The following is a 16,920-nucleotide window of genomic DNA, read 5'->3' as shown; positions in this document are numbered from 1 at the left end:
AGTCTGTTTTTGAAAATAGTTGCTGCTTTGGCAAATTACTCAGATTTAATAATTGATTTGTGGCTAAGGTAAAAATATACTAACACTCTTATCCGATAGAAATATACCTGTGTGCTGCTCTGAAGAAGTGCTGCCATTTATAAATGGTGGAGGGAGGGGTGAGCAGCGGGTGAAGTGTGGAGTTCTGCAGGTTAGAGGATATAGCAGCTCAAGTCTGACACACTTTTGCAGTTCTAACCCCCTTTTGTAACCCCTTTTAGTAGTTGCTGTTAAAGCAGCAAATACTAAATAGTTGCTGCTTTAACAAATTACTCTGATTGATAATTGATTTGTGGCTGACATTAAAATCTACCAACAGTCTTATCTAAGACAAATATACATATGACATTTGTAAAATCTTGAAAGCATTGTAGTAAATATGTTTAATGAATACATTAAAATGGAGCTGTGTGCTGCTCTGAAGAAGTGCTGCCATTTCTTGTAAATGGTGGAGGGAGGGGCGACCAATGTTCAAGGTGTAACAGGGACTTTCTGTAAAATACAGCTGGGCCGGATACACAAGTCAGATGAACAAGACACAAACTGTGATGCTGAATAACCCTTTTTAAAAGAATGAATTCAGACAATATGGGAACTTAAAAAGGAAAGATTGGTTTTAGAAAACACTGAGACAAATAAACCAGCATGTGGTCATCGAGAAAAACCTTTCTCCACAAGTTTCATATTTATCATATACTAGTCATTATCATGACTGTATGCAGAGGATTGTCTTTTGTATCAGTATTTTCAACCTGAGGTCATGTACTGGTTTTCGAAAGGGCTCAAGTTTTGAAACAAACATTTGAAAGTGTTCTTAAAAATGTATATTACACTAAACCTCTAGTAATAACTGAATGTGATATGTGTCAAAGCTTGTGTGATATGTTTGAGCTAATAATAATACTATCTTGATTAATTCATCTAGAATAACTAATGTCTCCTGCTTTCTTTGTTCAACTACGTGCGTATACTTATCCAAAATGATTCAAGACTGTATATTGTATTGTGTGTAGATTCTCACTTGTACTAGGCTATACACAAAAAAAATCATTCCACAACAGAAACCATCATAAAGCTTTAGTTTCACTTTCTATTTGTGGGCGTGGTTTAGTGCATATAGGGTGGTTCTACCAGAGCTGCAGGAGACACTCTGAACCGTCTGAACTTCAGCTGCAGCTCTTCTCCACTCTTTAACCCAAACATGGCCAGAAACTCAGGTATGTCGGAATCTGTATTCATGTTTTAAAATATAGTTATTGTTTGGTGATATAGCAGTGCTCACTGCTGTATCTAGTTTCACGAGATGTTCCTCTGTACCTTCAATAAACTAATACTTTATTAGACTTACTGGGTCACACTGCTAATACATTATCTAGTGTTTCTGACTGTACCAGGATTATAACCTGATTACAAATTCTGAAACACTCATAATTTGTTGATCACTAAAATATTTCTTTTTAATGTAAAAGATGCATAGTTGAGTCAGATGAATGTAGTTTTGGTTCTTACGAATGTGAGTCAAAAGTTGATTTGTTCTGTTTTTGTCATTGTATTGTTATTTGGGAGGTTCAGTTGAACCTTGTCTTTGATGTATTAAGTGACACATCAGATTTATTATTAACATTTTTATTTGATCAAGAAAAATGTTCATTGTTAAAATGTGAGACCCCCTTAAATAAATGTGTCAGTGTGTATAGGTGGTCAGGTTGGGAGGGGGTAGTTTAAAAGCCCTGCTGCCTTTTCCTGTAAGTGGTGAACTGAACAGTATATATGGAAGCCACATTAGATCACGGACAGAAAGATGCTTCTTTACTTTTATATCTGTACAAGTTGCACTGATTACAATGTGTGTACAACCTGATGTAGATTCTTATTCAGTGTCACTCATTCTTCTACACAGGAAGCAGCAGATACAATGATGAGGAGCTGAGGATAGTGATGGTGGGGAAGACTGGGATTGGGAAGAGTGCCACTGGAAACACCATTCTGGGACGACAGTGCTTTGAATCAAAGTTCAGTGGAACGTCGATGACTGTAGACTGTTCCAAAGGCAGAGGTACGGTGGACGGGCAAAAGGTTGCTGTTATCGACACCCCGGGCCTGTTTGACACCAGGTTTGGCATGGATAAAACAACTAAAGATGTGACCCAGTGCATCTCTTATATTTCTCCGGGACCCCATGTGTTCCTGGTGGTCATCAGGCTGGGCAGATACACTGAAGAGGAAAAGCAGACAGTGCAGAGAATTCAAGAACTCTTTGGCCAAGCGGCAGACAGATACAGCATGGTCCTCTTTACCCATGGTGACCTTCTTGAAGACACCATTGAGGACTTCTTGCAGGGTTGCTCAGACCTGAAGCAACTTGTGGACAGATGTAATGGCCAGTACCATGTCTTCAATAATAAGCTGGACGATCGCTCTCAGGTCACTGAGCTGCTCCAGAAGATCAGAGATGTAGTCCAGAGGAACGGAGGAAGCCACTACACTACTGATATGTTCCAAGAGGCAGAGAGTATCATCGAAGAGAAGAAACAACGCATCCTGAAAGAGAAAGAAGAGCAAATATGCAAAGAGAAAGAGAAAATGGAGAGGAAACTACAACAACAATATGAAAAACAGATGAAGAAAATGAATGACCAACTCCAGGCTGAGAGAGAGAGGGAGAAGAAAGAGAGACAGGAGGAAATGAAGAGGGAGAGGGAGTGTATGAATGAGGAGATGAAGAGGGAGAGGGACGCGAGAGAAGCAGAAAGGAAGAGAGATAGAGAGGAGAAAGAAAAGGAGATGGTAAAAGTGATGAATACAATCAAGGAACAACATCAAAGGGAACTGAGAGAAGGAAGAGAAAAGGTGCAGTCAAAGTATGAAGATGAGGCCAGAAACGAAGCTGAGGAGTTTAATCCATTATATCCTCTGGTAAAAGCTGGAGAAGTGGTAGTTAAAGGAATCAAACAACTAGGAAGAGCAATTGGGGGCTTGTTTGGGAAATTCTTTTGATTGTCTAAATACAGAGCAAGTCTCCAGAAGCTCTCACCAAGGAATATATGAAATACAAATGATTTCATTAACAGAACTATAATATTTTCCTGTTTTTAATTACCAGGAATAATGACAATGACAGTAATTCTGCTGAAGTAGAGCTAGAGACTATTGAGTCATCATGCATCATATTATACTCTCACATATAATTGATATGATGATTGATATATATTTGTTATATTTACTTTTAATAAGGCCTAAAGAGGTTTAGTAAGTAAGTTTAGTTTAGTTTAGTATGTAAGTTAACATTTTAAAATAGTACATGTTCATTATTATATTATATGATTTCATTAACATTTAATCAACATTACAGTTAGTCATCAAAGCATTATTTCCACAAGTTATGTAATGCTGTATGTGTTCATATGCTAAACTGAATTAGTAATAAACATGTGATATTAACACCAGAACCCTTTTCAGAGTCATAATTAACTGTTCAACCAAGAGTTCAAAGTCACAAGTCTTCATCTAAAGTTTCACTGATTACTTTATATGAAACAGTAGTTCTTTACACACACATATGTGTTTTGAAAATTACCTTCTCTCTGTTCTGCTTTATATATAAGAACCAAAAAACAAAAGGGAGACATTTATATTCTATATACAACATTACCGCAATAACACGCTCCTGTAGGTACATGCTGTGCAACATCAGGAGAATACGACCTCTTCTCACTCAGAAGGCGGCACAGGTTCTGGTCCAGGCTCTGGTCATCTCCCGGCTAGACTATTGCAACTCCCTCCTGGCAGGTCTACCTGCTAATGCCATTCGACCTCTACAGCTCATCCAGAATGCAGCTGCTCGACTAGTCTTCAACCTCCCGAAATGTACCCACACTACTCCGCTCCTCCGCAACCTTCACTGGTTACCGTTGGCCGCCCGCATCCGCTTCAAATTATTGGTACTTGCGTACCGTGCTGCGAACAGATCGGGTCCGGTCTACATCCAGGACATAGTCAAACCGTACACCCCACCTCGTTCACTTCGCTCGGCTTCTGCCAATCGGCTTGTAGCTCCTTCACTTCGAGCTAAACACTCAACAAAATCACGACTGTTTGCTGTGCTGGCTCCTCATTGGTGGAACGAGCTCCCCATTGACATCAGGACAGCAGAAAGTCTCTACATCTTCCGTCGCAAACTAAAAACACATCTTTTTCGACTATACATTGAATAGGGAAGGTAGAGCCGTAGTAGCACTCTAGTAGCACTTAAATGTCCCTTACCGATAGCACTTTGTAGTTTAGCACTTTAGTAGCACTTAAATGGCACTTAAGTGCTACCAAAGTGTTAAACTACAAAGTGAAAGGGAAAGAAGAGGGAGAGGAGAAAGAAAAGGAGATGGTAAACGTGATGAATACAATCAAGGAACAACATCAAACAGAACTTAGAGAAGGAATAGAAAAGGTGCAGTCAAAGCATGAAGATGAGGCCAGAGACGATACAAGCTGGAGAAGCAGTTGTTAAGTAAGTGAAAAAGCGGTAGTTAAATGAATCAAACAATTAGGAAGAGCAATTGGGAGCTTGTTTATACTCTGATTGTCTCCGGCATCTGAAATACAGAGGAAGCCTCCAGAAGCTCCCACTCACATGAATATATAAAATAAAAATTTGATTCAATTCAGTTTATTTTGTATAGCCCAATATCACAAATTACAAATTTGCCTCAGAGGGCTTTATAATCTGTACACATACAACTTCCCTGTCCCAGGACCTCACATCGGATCAGGAAAAACTCCCCAAAAATAACCTTTCACAGGGAAAAAAGGGAAGAAACCTTCAGGAGAGCAACAGAGGAGGATTTGTCTCCCCGGATGGACAGAAGCAATAGATGTCATGTGTACAGAATGAACAGAGTTACAGAGTTACAACACAATCAATGAATATGACAGAAATGTATTAATAATTAGTAGGCGTGGACCACGATCCAGGTCTAACAAGACCAGTACAGAGATGAGTCCTTTATCTGATGCAATTAGGAGGTCAAAAATGATTTCATCCACAGAACTAGAATTTATTCCCTGTTTTTAATTACCAGATTTAATAATAATGAAAGTAATTTTCAAAAGAGTCTGTTGTCAGACTTGAGCTGCTCTATCCTCTCCCCCTGCAGAACTCCACACCTCCCCCGTTGCTCCCCCCCCCCCCCTCCACCATTTACAAGAAATGGCAGCAGACTGCAGGAAATAGACTTTCTGCTGATGTCAATGGGGAGCTCGTTCCACCAATGAGGAGCCAGCACAGCAAACAGTCGTGACTTTGTTGAGTGTTTAGCTCGAAGTGAAGGAGCTACAAGCCGATTGGCAGAAGCCGAGCGAAGTGAACGATGTGGGGTGTACGGTTTGACCATGTCCTGGATGTAGACCGGACACGATCTGTTCGAGCACGGTACGCAAGTACCAATGTTTTAAAGCGGATGCGGGCGGCCACAGGTAACCAGTGAAGGTCGCGGAGGAGCAGAGTAGTGTGGGTACATTTCGGGAGGTTGAAGACTAGTCGAGCAGCTGCATTCTGGATGAGCTGTAGAGGCCGAATGGCATTAGCAGGTAGACCTGCCAAGAGGGAGTTGCAATAGTCTAGCCGTGAGATGACCAGAGCCTGGACCAGAACCTGTGCCGCCTTCTGAGTGAGAAGAGGTCGTATTCTCCTGATGTTGCACAGCATGTACCTACAGGAGCGTGTTATTGCGGTAATGTTGCCAGTCAGGGAGAGTTGACTGTCGAGTGTCACACCGAGGATATAGCAGCTCAAGTCTGATAAACAGCAGACCCTTTTGCTGCCAAATGGTGGATTATGCCTGCCTTATTTTCATAAAAGTAAACTAATTATTTCATTAATTCAGAAATCTATCACTTATGCTTATAACTCCATTTAACACATTGCTTTTAATTGTACCTGCGATATGGTTTAGGATTGTTTATTTACATCACTTTAACTAGTTACTGCCTACCTTATTTAGACTAAATCATCTAATTTAACCACGAAATAAACTAATTTACTTTCAGGTTAATTATCTTACAGAGTTATTTATTATAACTTGTTTTAATGGTCTACTTTTTCCACCGTATATAAGAACTAAAAAACCAAAGGGAGGCATTTATATTCTATATGATTTTACTCCTATTATTATATTAATGTGACAATATACCGTTCTGCTATGAATCTGTCTTTTAATAAACCTCATATGTGCACAAACCATCTCTGGAGCTCTGATTACCCTTTTGAGGTGTTTTCCAAATGCAGAGTTGTTACCCCCTTTTGTCCCTAGTATTTACACTGTTATCCCAAATGTACAACATATTAACACTTGAATCTAAAGAGGCGTTACCCTAAAATAAAAATGTAGAGACACAGTAACTACCGTTTTTATTGAGCTTTGTTATTTAGAGTTTTTTTCTTGTGGCTATGTTACCCTAAAATAACAGTCTGTTTTTGAAAATAGTTGCTGCTTTGGCAAATTACTCAGATTTAATAATTGATTTGTGGCTAAGGTAAAAATATACTAACACTCTTATCCGATAGAAATATACCTGTGTGCTGCTCTGAAGAAGTGCTGCCATTTATAAATGGTGGAGGGAGGGGTGAGCAGCGGGTGAAGTGTGGAGTTCTGCAGGTTAGAGGATATAGCAGCTCAAGTCTGACACACTTTTGCAGTTCTAACCCCCTTTTGTAACCCCTTTTAGTAGTTGCTGTTAAAGCAGCAAATACTAAATAGTTGCTGCTTTAACAAATTACTCTGATTGATAATTGATTTGTGGCTGACATTAAAATCTACCAACAGTCTTATCTAAGACAAATATACATATGACATTTGTAAAATCTTGAAAGCATTGTAGTAAATATGTTTAATGAATACATTAAAATGGAGCTGTGTGCTGCTCTGAAGAAGTGCTGCCATTTCTTGTAAATGGTGGAGGGAGGGGCGACCAATGTTCAAGGTGTAACAGGGACTTTCTGTAAAATACAGCTGGGCCGGATACACAAGTCAGATGAACAAGACACAAACTGTGATGCTGAATAACCCTTTTTAAAAGAATGAATTCAGACAATATGGGAACTTAAAAAGGAAAGATTGGTTTTAGAAAACACTGAGACAAATAAACCAGCATGTGGTCATCGAGAAAAACCTTTCTCCACAAGTTTCATATTTATCATATACTAGTCATTATCATGACTGTATGCAGAGGATTGTCTTTTGTATCAGTATTTTCAACCTGAGGTCATGTACTGGTTTTCGAAAGGGCTCAAGTTTTGAAACAAACATTTGAAAGTGTTCTTAAAAATGTATATTACACTAAACCTCTAGTAATAACTGAATGTGATATGTGTCAAAGCTTGTGTGATATGTTTGAGCTAATAATAATACTATCTTGATTAATTCATCTAGAATAACTAATGTCTCCTGCTTTCTTTGTTCAACTACGTGCGTATACTTATCCAAAATGATTCAAGACTGTATATTGTATTGTGTGTAGATTCTCACTTGTACTAGGCTATACACAAAAAAAATCATTCCACAACAGAAACCATCATAAAGCTTTAGTTTCACTTTCTATTTGTGGGCGTGGTTTAGTGCATATAGGGTGGTTCTACCAGAGCTGCAGGAGACACTCTGAACCGTCTGAACTTCAGCTGCAGCTCTTCTCCACTCTTTAACCCAAACATGGCCAGAAACTCAGGTATGTCGGAATCTGTATTCATGTTTTAAAATATAGTTATTGTTTGGTGATATAGCAGTGCTCACTGCTGTATCTAGTTTCACGAGATGTTCCTCTGTACCTTCAATAAACTAATACTTTATTAGACTTACTGGGTCACACTGCTAATACATTATCTAGTGTTTCTGACTGTACCAGGATTATAACCTGATTACAAATTCTGAAACACTCATAATTTGTTGATCACTAAAATATTTCTTTTTAATGTAAAAGATGCATAGTTGAGTCAGATGAATGTAGTTTTGGTTCTTACGAATGTGAGTCAAAAGTTGATTTGTTCTGTTTTTGTCATTGTATTGTTATTTGGGAGGTTCAGTTGAACCTTGTCTTTGATGTATTAAGTGACACATCAGATTTATTATTAACATTTTTATTTGATCAAGAAAAATGTTCATTGTTAAAATGTGAGACCCCCTTAAATAAATGTGTCAGTGTGTATAGGTGGTCAGGTTGGGAGGGGGTAGTTTAAAAGCCCTGCTGCCTTTTCCTGTAAGTGGTGAACTGAACAGTATATATGGAAGCCACATTAGATCACGGACAGAAAGATGCTTCTTTACTTTTATATCTGTACAAGTTGCACTGATTACAATGTGTGTACAACCTGATGTAGATTCTTATTCAGTGTCACTCATTCTTCTACACAGGAAGCAGCAGATACAATGATGAGGAGCTGAGGATAGTGATGGTGGGGAAGACTGGGATTGGGAAGAGTGCCACTGGAAACACCATTCTGGGACGACAGTGCTTTGAATCAAAGTTCAGTGGAACGTCGATGACTGTAGACTGTTCCAAAGGCAGAGGTACGGTGGACGGGCAAAAGGTTGCTGTTATCGACACCCCGGGCCTGTTTGACACCAGGTTTGGCATGGATAAAACAACTAAAGATGTGACCCAGTGCATCTCTTATATTTCTCCGGGACCCCATGTGTTCCTGGTGGTCATCAGGCTGGGCAGATACACTGAAGAGGAAAAGCAGACAGTGCAGAGAATTCAAGAACTCTTTGGCCAAGCGGCAGACAGATACAGCATGGTCCTCTTTACCCATGGTGACCTTCTTGAAGACACCATTGAGGACTTCTTGCAGGGTTGCTCAGACCTGAAGCAACTTGTGGACAGATGTAATGGCCAGTACCATGTCTTCAATAATAAGCTGGACGATCGCTCTCAGGTCACTGAGCTGCTCCAGAAGATCAGAGATGTAGTCCAGAGGAACGGAGGAAGCCACTACACTACTGATATGTTCCAAGAGGCAGAGAGTATCATCGAAGAGAAGAAACAACGCATCCTGAAAGAGAAAGAAGAGCAAATATGCAAAGAGAAAGAGAAAATGGAGAGGAAACTACAACAACAATATGAAAAACAGATGAAGAAAATGAATGACCAACTCCAGGCTGAGAGAGAGAGGGAGAAGAAAGAGAGACAGGAGGAAATGAAGAGGGAGAGGGAGTGTATGAATGAGGAGATGAAGAGGGAGAGGGACGCGAGAGAAGCAGAAAGGAAGAGAGATAGAGAGGAGAAAGAAAAGGAGATGGTAAAAGTGATGAATACAATCAAGGAACAACATCAAAGGGAACTGAGAGAAGGAAGAGAAAAGGTGCAGTCAAAGTATGAAGATGAGGCCAGAAACGAAGCTGAGGAGTTTAATCCATTATATCCTCTGGTAAAAGCTGGAGAAGTGGTAGTTAAAGGAATCAAACAACTAGGAAGAGCAATTGGGGGCTTGTTTGGGAAATTCTTTTGATTGTCTAAATACAGAGCAAGTCTCCAGAAGCTCTCACCAAGGAATATATGAAATACAAATGATTTCATTAACAGAACTATAATATTTTCCTGTTTTTAATTACCAGGAATAATGACAATGACAGTAATTCTGCTGAAGTAGAGCTAGAGACTATTGAGTCATCATGCATCATATTATACTCTCACATATAATTGATATGATGATTGATATATATTTGTTATATTTACTTTTAATAAGGCCTAAAGAGGTTTAGTAAGTAAGTTTAGTTTAGTTTAGTATGTAAGTTAACATTTTAAAATAGTACATGTTCATTATTATATTATATGATTTCATTAACATTTAATCAACATTACAGTTAGTCATCAAAGCATTATTTCCACAAGTTATGTAATGCTGTATGTGTTCATATGCTAAACTGAATTAGTAATAAACATGTGATATTAACACCAGAACCCTTTTCAGAGTCATAATTAACTGTTCAACCAAGAGTTCAAAGTCACAAGTCTTCATCTAAAGTTTCACTGATTACTTTATATGAAACAGTAGTTCTTTACACACACATATGTGTTTTGAAAATTACCTTCTCTCTGTTCTGCTTTATATATAAGAACCAAAAAACAAAAGGGAGACATTTATATTCTATATACAACATTACCGCAATAACACGCTCCTGTAGGTACATGCTGTGCAACATCAGGAGAATACGACCTCTTCTCACTCAGAAGGCGGCACAGGTTCTGGTCCAGGCTCTGGTCATCTCCCGGCTAGACTATTGCAACTCCCTCCTGGCAGGTCTACCTGCTAATGCCATTCGACCTCTACAGCTCATCCAGAATGCAGCTGCTCGACTAGTCTTCAACCTCCCGAAATGTACCCACACTACTCCGCTCCTCCGCAACCTTCACTGGTTACCGTTGGCCGCCCGCATCCGCTTCAAATTATTGGTACTTGCGTACCGTGCTGCGAACAGATCGGGTCCGGTCTACATCCAGGACATAGTCAAACCGTACACCCCACCTCGTTCACTTCGCTCGGCTTCTGCCAATCGGCTTGTAGCTCCTTCACTTCGAGCTAAACACTCAACAAAATCACGACTGTTTGCTGTGCTGGCTCCTCATTGGTGGAACGAGCTCCCCATTGACATCAGGACAGCAGAAAGTCTCTACATCTTCCGTCGCAAACTAAAAACACATCTTTTTCGACTATACATTGAATAGGGAAGGTAGAGCCGTAGTAGCACTCTAGTAGCACTTAAATGTCCCTTACCGATAGCACTTTGTAGTTTAACACTTTGGTAGCACTTAAGTGCCATTTAAGTGCTACTAAAGTGCTAAACTACAAAGTGAAAGGGAAAGAAGAGGGAGAGGAGAAAGAAAAGGAGATGGTAAACGTGATGAATACAATCAAGGAACAACATCAAACAGAACTTAGAGAAGGAATAGAAAAGGTGCAGTCAAAGCATGAAGATGAGGCCAGAGACGATACAAGCTGGAGAAGCAGTTGTTAAGTAAGTGAAAAAGCGGTAGTTAAATGAATCAAACAATTAGGAAGAGCAATTGGGAGCTTGTTTATACTCTGATTGTCTCCGGCATCTGAAATACAGAGGAAGCCTCCAGAAGCTCCCACTCACATGAATATATAAAATAAAAATTTGATTCAATTCAGTTTATTTTGTATAGCCCAATATCACAAATTACAAATTTGCCTCAGAGGGCTTTATAATCTGTACACATACAACTTCCCTGTCCCAGGACCTCACATCGGATCAGGAAAAACTCCCCAAAATAACCTTTCACAGGGAAAAAAGGGAAGAAACCTTCAGGAGAGCAACAGAGGAGGATTTGTCTCCCCGGATGGACAGAAGCAATAGATGTCATGTGTACAGAATGAACAGAGTTACAGAGTTACAACACAATCAATGAATATGACAGAAATGTATTAATAATTAGTAGGCGTGGACCACGATCCAGGTCTAACAAGACCAGTACAGAGATGAGTCCTTTATCTGATGCAATTAGGAGGTCAAAAATGATTTCATCCACAGAACTAGAATTTATTCCCTGTTTTTAATTACCAGATTTAATAATAATGAAAGTAATTTTCAAAAGAGTCTGTTGTCAGACTTGAGCTGCTCTATCCTCTCCCCCTGCAGAACTCCACACCTCCCCCGTTGCTCCCCCCCCCCCCCTCCACCATTTACAAGAAATGGCAGCAGACTGCAGGAAATAGACTTTCTGCTGATGTCAATGGGGAGCTCGTTCCACCAATGAGGAGCCAGCACAGCAAACAGTCGTGACTTTGTTGAGTGTTTAGCTCGAAGTGAAGGAGCTACAAGCCGATTGGCAGAAGCCGAGCGAAGTGAACGATGTGGGGTGTACGGTTTGACCATGTCCTGGATGTAGACCGGACACGATCTGTTCGAGCACGGTACGCAAGTACCAATGTTTTAAAGCGGATGCGGGCGGCCACAGGTAACCAGTGAAGGTCGCGGAGGAGCAGAGTAGTGTGGGTACATTTCGGGAGGTTGAAGACTAGTCGAGCAGCTGCATTCTGGATGAGCTGTAGAGGCCGAATGGCATTAGCAGGTAGACCTGCCAAGAGGGAGTTGCAATAGTCTAGCCGTGAGATGACCAGAGCCTGGACCAGAACCTGTGCCGCCTTCTGAGTGAGAAGAGGTCGTATTCTCCTGATGTTGCACAGCATGTACCTACAGGAGCGTGTTATTGCGGTAATGTTGCCAGTCAGGGAGAGTTGACTGTCGAGTGTCACACCGAGGATATAGCAGCTCAAGTCTGATAAACAGCAGACCCTTTTGCTGCCAAATGGTGGATTATGCCTGCCTTATTTTCATAAAAGTAAACTAATTATTTCATTAATTCAGAAATCTATCACTTATGCTTATAACTCCATTTAACACATTGCTTTTAATTGTACCTGCGATATGGTTTAGGATTGTTTATTTACATCACTTTAACTAGTTACTGCCTACCTTATTTAGACTAAATCATCTAATTTAACCACGAAATAAACTAAACTAATTTACTTTCAGGTTAATTATCTTACAGAGTTATTTATTATAACTTGTTTTAATGGTCTACTTTTTCCCACCGTATATAAGAACTAAAAAACCAAAGGGAGGCATTTATATTCTATATGATTTTACTCCTATTATTATATTAATGTGACAATATACCGTTCTGCTATGAATCTGTCTTTTAATAAACCTCATATGTGCACAAACCATCTCTGGAGCTCTGATTACCCTTTTGAGGTGTTTTCCAAATGCAGAGTTGTTACCCCCCTTTTGTCCCTAGTATTTACACTGTTATCCCAAATGTACAACATATTAACACTTGAATCTAAAGAGGCGTTACCCTAAAATAAAAATGTAGAGACACAGTAACTACCGTTTTTATTGAGCTTTGTTATTTAGAGTTTTTTTCTTGTGGTTATGTTACCCTAAAATAACAGTCTGTTTTTGAAAATAGTTGCTGCTTTGGCAAATTACTCAGATTTAATAATTGATTTGTGGCTAAGGTAAAAATATACCAACACTCTTATCCGAGAGAAATATACCTGTGTGCTGCTCTGAAGAAGTGCTGCCATTTATAAATGGTGGAGGGAGGGGTGAGCAGCGGGTGAAGTGTGAAGTTCTGCAGGTTAGAGGATATAGCAGCTCAAGTCTGACACACTTTTGCAGTTCTAACCCCCTTTTGTAACCCCTTTTAGTAGTTGCTGTTAAAGCAGCAAATACTAAATAGTTGCTGCTTTAACAAATTACTCTGATTGATAATTGATTTGTGGCTGACGTTAAAATCTACCAACAGTCTTATCTAAGACAAATATACATATGACATTTGTAAAATCTTGAACGCATTGTAGTAAATATGTTTAATGAATACATTAAAATGGAGCTGTGTGCTGCTCTGAAGAAGTGCTGCCATTTCTTGTAAATGGTGGAGGGAGGGGCGACCAATGTTCAAGGTGTAACAGGGACTTTCTGTAAAATACAGCTGGGCCGGATACACAAGTCAGATAAACAAGACACAAACTGTGATGCTGAATAACCTTTTTTAAAAGAATGAATTCAGACAACATGGGAACTTACAAAGGAAAGATTGGTTTTAGAAAACACTGAGACAAATAAACCAGCATGTTGTCATCGAGAAAAACCTTTCTCCACAAGTTTCATATTTATCATATACTAGTCATTATCATGACTGTATGCAGAGTTACATGATTGTCTTTTGTATCAGTATTTTCAACCTGAGGTCATGTACTGGTTTTCGAAAGGGCTCAGAAACCATCATAAAGCTTTAGTTTCACTTTCTATTTGTGGGCGTGGTTTAGTGCATATAGGGTGGTTCTATCAGAGCTGCAGGAGACACTCTGAACCGTCTGAACTTCAGCTGCAGCTCTTCTCCACTCTTTAACCCAAACATGGCCAGAAACTCAGGTATGTCGGAATCTGTATTCATGTTTTAAAATATAGTTATTGTTTGGTGATATAGCAGTGCTCACTGCTGTATCTAGTTTCACGAGATGTTCCTCTGTACCTCCTATAAACTAATGCTTTATTAGACTTACTGGGTCACACTGCTAATACATTATCTAGTGTTTCTGACTGTACCAGGATTGTAACCTGATTACAAATTCTGAAACACTCTTAATTTGTTGATCAATAAAAGATTTTTTAAAAATGTGTTAGGATCCCTGTCTGCTGTTAGTGTGGGCTCCCTTGTTTGTTCCACTCCTGTCTGGTTTGTTGTTGTGTGCCTTGTGCTTTTGTCAGCCTAGTCTCCACCCCCGGTTTCCTCCCACTACCACGCCCCTCTCCTTTTGCTCAGCTGGGGCTGGTTGCTCTATTTGCTGCCAGCTAATTTAAGGGCCATGGCATTCCCTGGCGCGTTGTCAGATCGTTCCGGTCACCGGTCTGGTTCCTTACCGTGTGTTGGGAACACCAGGTTTCTACCGATCCCGTTCGTACCAAGGACTAGAGTTCGGTCGAGTTGCCCTCCCGACTCCAGCGAAGGAAGACTCACTTCTGGATCCGCTGGACTATTCTGATCATTGTTTTGTTTGTTTTATTCTTTGCTGTTTTTTCCCCGACTCGTTAGGAAAATAAAGATCCTCACTTTGAGTTTTGCTGCGTGAGCGTGCGTTTGGGTCCTCCACACCACACAACCATAACAAAATGTAAAAGATGCATAGTTAGTTAATTAGTCAGATGAATGTAGTTTTGGTTCTTAAGAATGTGAGTCAAAAGTTGATTTGTTCCGTATTTGTCATTGTATTGTAATTTGGAAGGTTCAGTTGAACCTTGTCTTTAATGTATTAAGTGATGTGACTGACACATCAGATTTATTATTAACATTTTTATTTGATCAAGAAAAATGTTCATTGTTAAAATGTGAGACCCCCTTAAATAAATGTGTCAGTGTGTATAGGTGGTCAGGTTGCAGTTCCACTTTCAGCTGACAGAGGGGGTAGTTTAAAAACCCTGCTGCCTTTTCCTGTAAGTGGTGAACTGAACAGTATATATGGAAGCCACATTAGATCACATACAGAAAGCCTGATGAGAACATGTATTTGTCTCAAACGAAAGTCTGCAAGAAATAATGTAAATTGGAACCACAACAAACTAATTTGTTGGCTCTGTCAAAGCAGCAGAATGGATGCTTTACTTTTATATCTGTACAGGTTGCACTGATTACAATGTGTGTACAACATGATGTAGATTCTTATTCAGTGTCACTCATTCTTCTACACAGGAAGCAGCAGATACAATGATGAGGAGCTGAGGATAGTGATGGTGGGGAAGACTGGGATTGGGAAGAGTTCCACTGGAAACACCATTCTGGGACGACAGTGCTTTGAATCAAAGTTCAGTGGAACGTCGATGACTGTAGACTGTTCCAAAGGCAGAGGTACGGTGGACGGGCAAAAGGTTGCTGTTATCGACACCCCGGGCCTGTTTGACACCAGGTTTGGCATGGATAAAACAACTAAAGATGTGACCCAGTGCATCTCTTACACTGCTCCGGGACCCCATGTGTTCCTGGTGGTCATCAGGCTGGGCAGATACACTGAAGAGGAAAAGCAGACAGTGCAGAGAATTCAAGAACTCTTTGGCCAGGCTGCAGACAGATACAGCATGGTCCTCTTTACCCATGGTGACCTTCTTGAAGACACCATTGAGGACTTCTTGCAGGGTTGCTCAGACCTGCAGGAACTTGTGGACAAATGTAATGGCCAGTACCATGTCTTCAATAATAAGCTGAAGGATCGCTCTCAGGTCACTGAGCTACTCCAGAAGATCAGAGATGTAGTCCAGAGGAACGGAGGAAGCCACTACACTACTGATATGTTCCAAGAGGCAGAGAGGGCCAAGGAAGAGGAAAAACGACACATCCTGAAAGAGAAAGAAGAGCAAATATGCAAAGAGAAAGAGAAAATGGAGAGGAAACTACAACAACAATATGAAAAACAGATGAAGAAAATGAATGACCAACTCCAGGCTGAGAGAGAGAGGGAGAGGAAAGAGAGACAGGAGGAAATGAAGAGGGAGAGGGAGTGTATGAATGAGGAAATGAAGAGGGAGAGGGAGTGGGAGAGATGGAGGGAGATGGGGGAAAGAGAAGCAAAGCAGAAGAGAGAGGAAGAGGTGACAAAGTTGCATATAGAAAATCTGAGGAAATGTCTCCAAGAACAGCGTGAGAGAGAGGTGGAAGAGGAGAGAGAACGGTTGAGACGACAAACAGTGCAGCGTGCTGAGAGTGAGGAAAATTGTACAATTCTCTGATTTGGTTTTCCTGTTTGTCTTTGTATTCGTCTGCTTCTTTGCTGCAGTGAAGTAAACAGTTTCATCATCTATATCAGGCTGGTCATGCTTGTGGTCTTTCCTTCACCATTGTGGCTGTAACCTTGCTGTTTTTCTGTGTTTAGATTATTTGGGGGGGACAATCGACACGTGGGCAGATTTGTCACAGATCGATTTCTGGTTAATGTGGTTGTCTTCATGTGTATAGTATATCTTATTCAAATAAACTTGCCTTACAATGTCTTGCAGTCCTGCACTAGGAAACATCATTCTTGTTAATCATTGCATAATTTATTACATATGTCGATGAACTATTTAAAGTCCAAAATATCACCTCGAATTTAAGAGAACTACTGCCTTTTCCTCCAGGATGACAGAGAGGGAGCGGAAAGAAAGACAGGAGGAAATGAAGAGGGAGAGGGAGTGTATGAATAAGGAGATGAAGAGGGAGACAAGCAGAAAGAAAGAGAGATAGAGGAGAAAGAAAAGGAGATGGTAAACGTGATGAATACAATCAAGGAACAACATCAAAGAGAACTGAGAGAAGGAATAGAAAAGGTGCAGT

The 16,920-nt window shown here is 40.2% G+C and overlaps 3 protein-coding genes across 3 annotated transcripts; all 3 read left to right on the top strand.

Annotated features, from left to right (window-relative positions):
- Positions 1-1,132: 1,132 nt before the first annotated feature.
- On the top strand, positions 1,133-3,488 carry LOC117738729 (GTPase IMAP family member 9-like). Its single transcript, XM_034544812.1, has 2 exons — positions 1,133-1,256; positions 1,940-3,488. The coding sequence occupies exons 1-2, from the start codon at positions 1,241-1,243 to the stop codon at positions 3,034-3,036; spliced, it is 1,113 nt and encodes a 370-aa protein (XP_034400703.1). The 5' UTR covers positions 1,133-1,240; the 3' UTR covers positions 3,037-3,488.
- A 4,143-nt stretch (positions 3,489-7,631) lies between these two features.
- Positions 7,632-9,987, top strand: LOC117738723 (GTPase IMAP family member 9-like). Its single transcript, XM_034544798.1, has 2 exons — positions 7,632-7,755; positions 8,439-9,987. Exons 1-2 carry the CDS (start codon positions 7,740-7,742, stop codon positions 9,533-9,535), a joined length of 1,113 nt encoding a protein of 370 aa, XP_034400689.1. The 5' UTR covers positions 7,632-7,739; the 3' UTR covers positions 9,536-9,987.
- A 3,924-nt stretch (positions 9,988-13,911) lies between these two features.
- LOC117733346 (GTPase IMAP family member 9-like) lies at positions 13,912-16,598 on the top strand. The gene is made up of 2 exons (XM_034536928.1): positions 13,912-13,991; positions 15,307-16,598. The coding sequence occupies exons 1-2, from the start codon at positions 13,976-13,978 to the stop codon at positions 16,335-16,337; spliced, it is 1,047 nt and encodes a 348-aa protein (XP_034392819.1). The 5' UTR covers positions 13,912-13,975; the 3' UTR covers positions 16,338-16,598.
- The last annotated feature ends 322 nt before the right edge of the window (positions 16,599-16,920 follow it).

Source organism: Cyclopterus lumpus, chromosome 1 (assembly GCF_009769545.1).
Source record: "Cyclopterus lumpus isolate fCycLum1 chromosome 1, fCycLum1.pri, whole genome shotgun sequence".
NCBI classification, from domain to species: Eukaryota; Metazoa; Chordata; class Actinopteri; order Perciformes; family Cyclopteridae; genus Cyclopterus; species Cyclopterus lumpus.
Note: the sequence above shows the minus strand (reverse complement) of the source record. Positions and strands in the feature narration are given on the sequence as shown.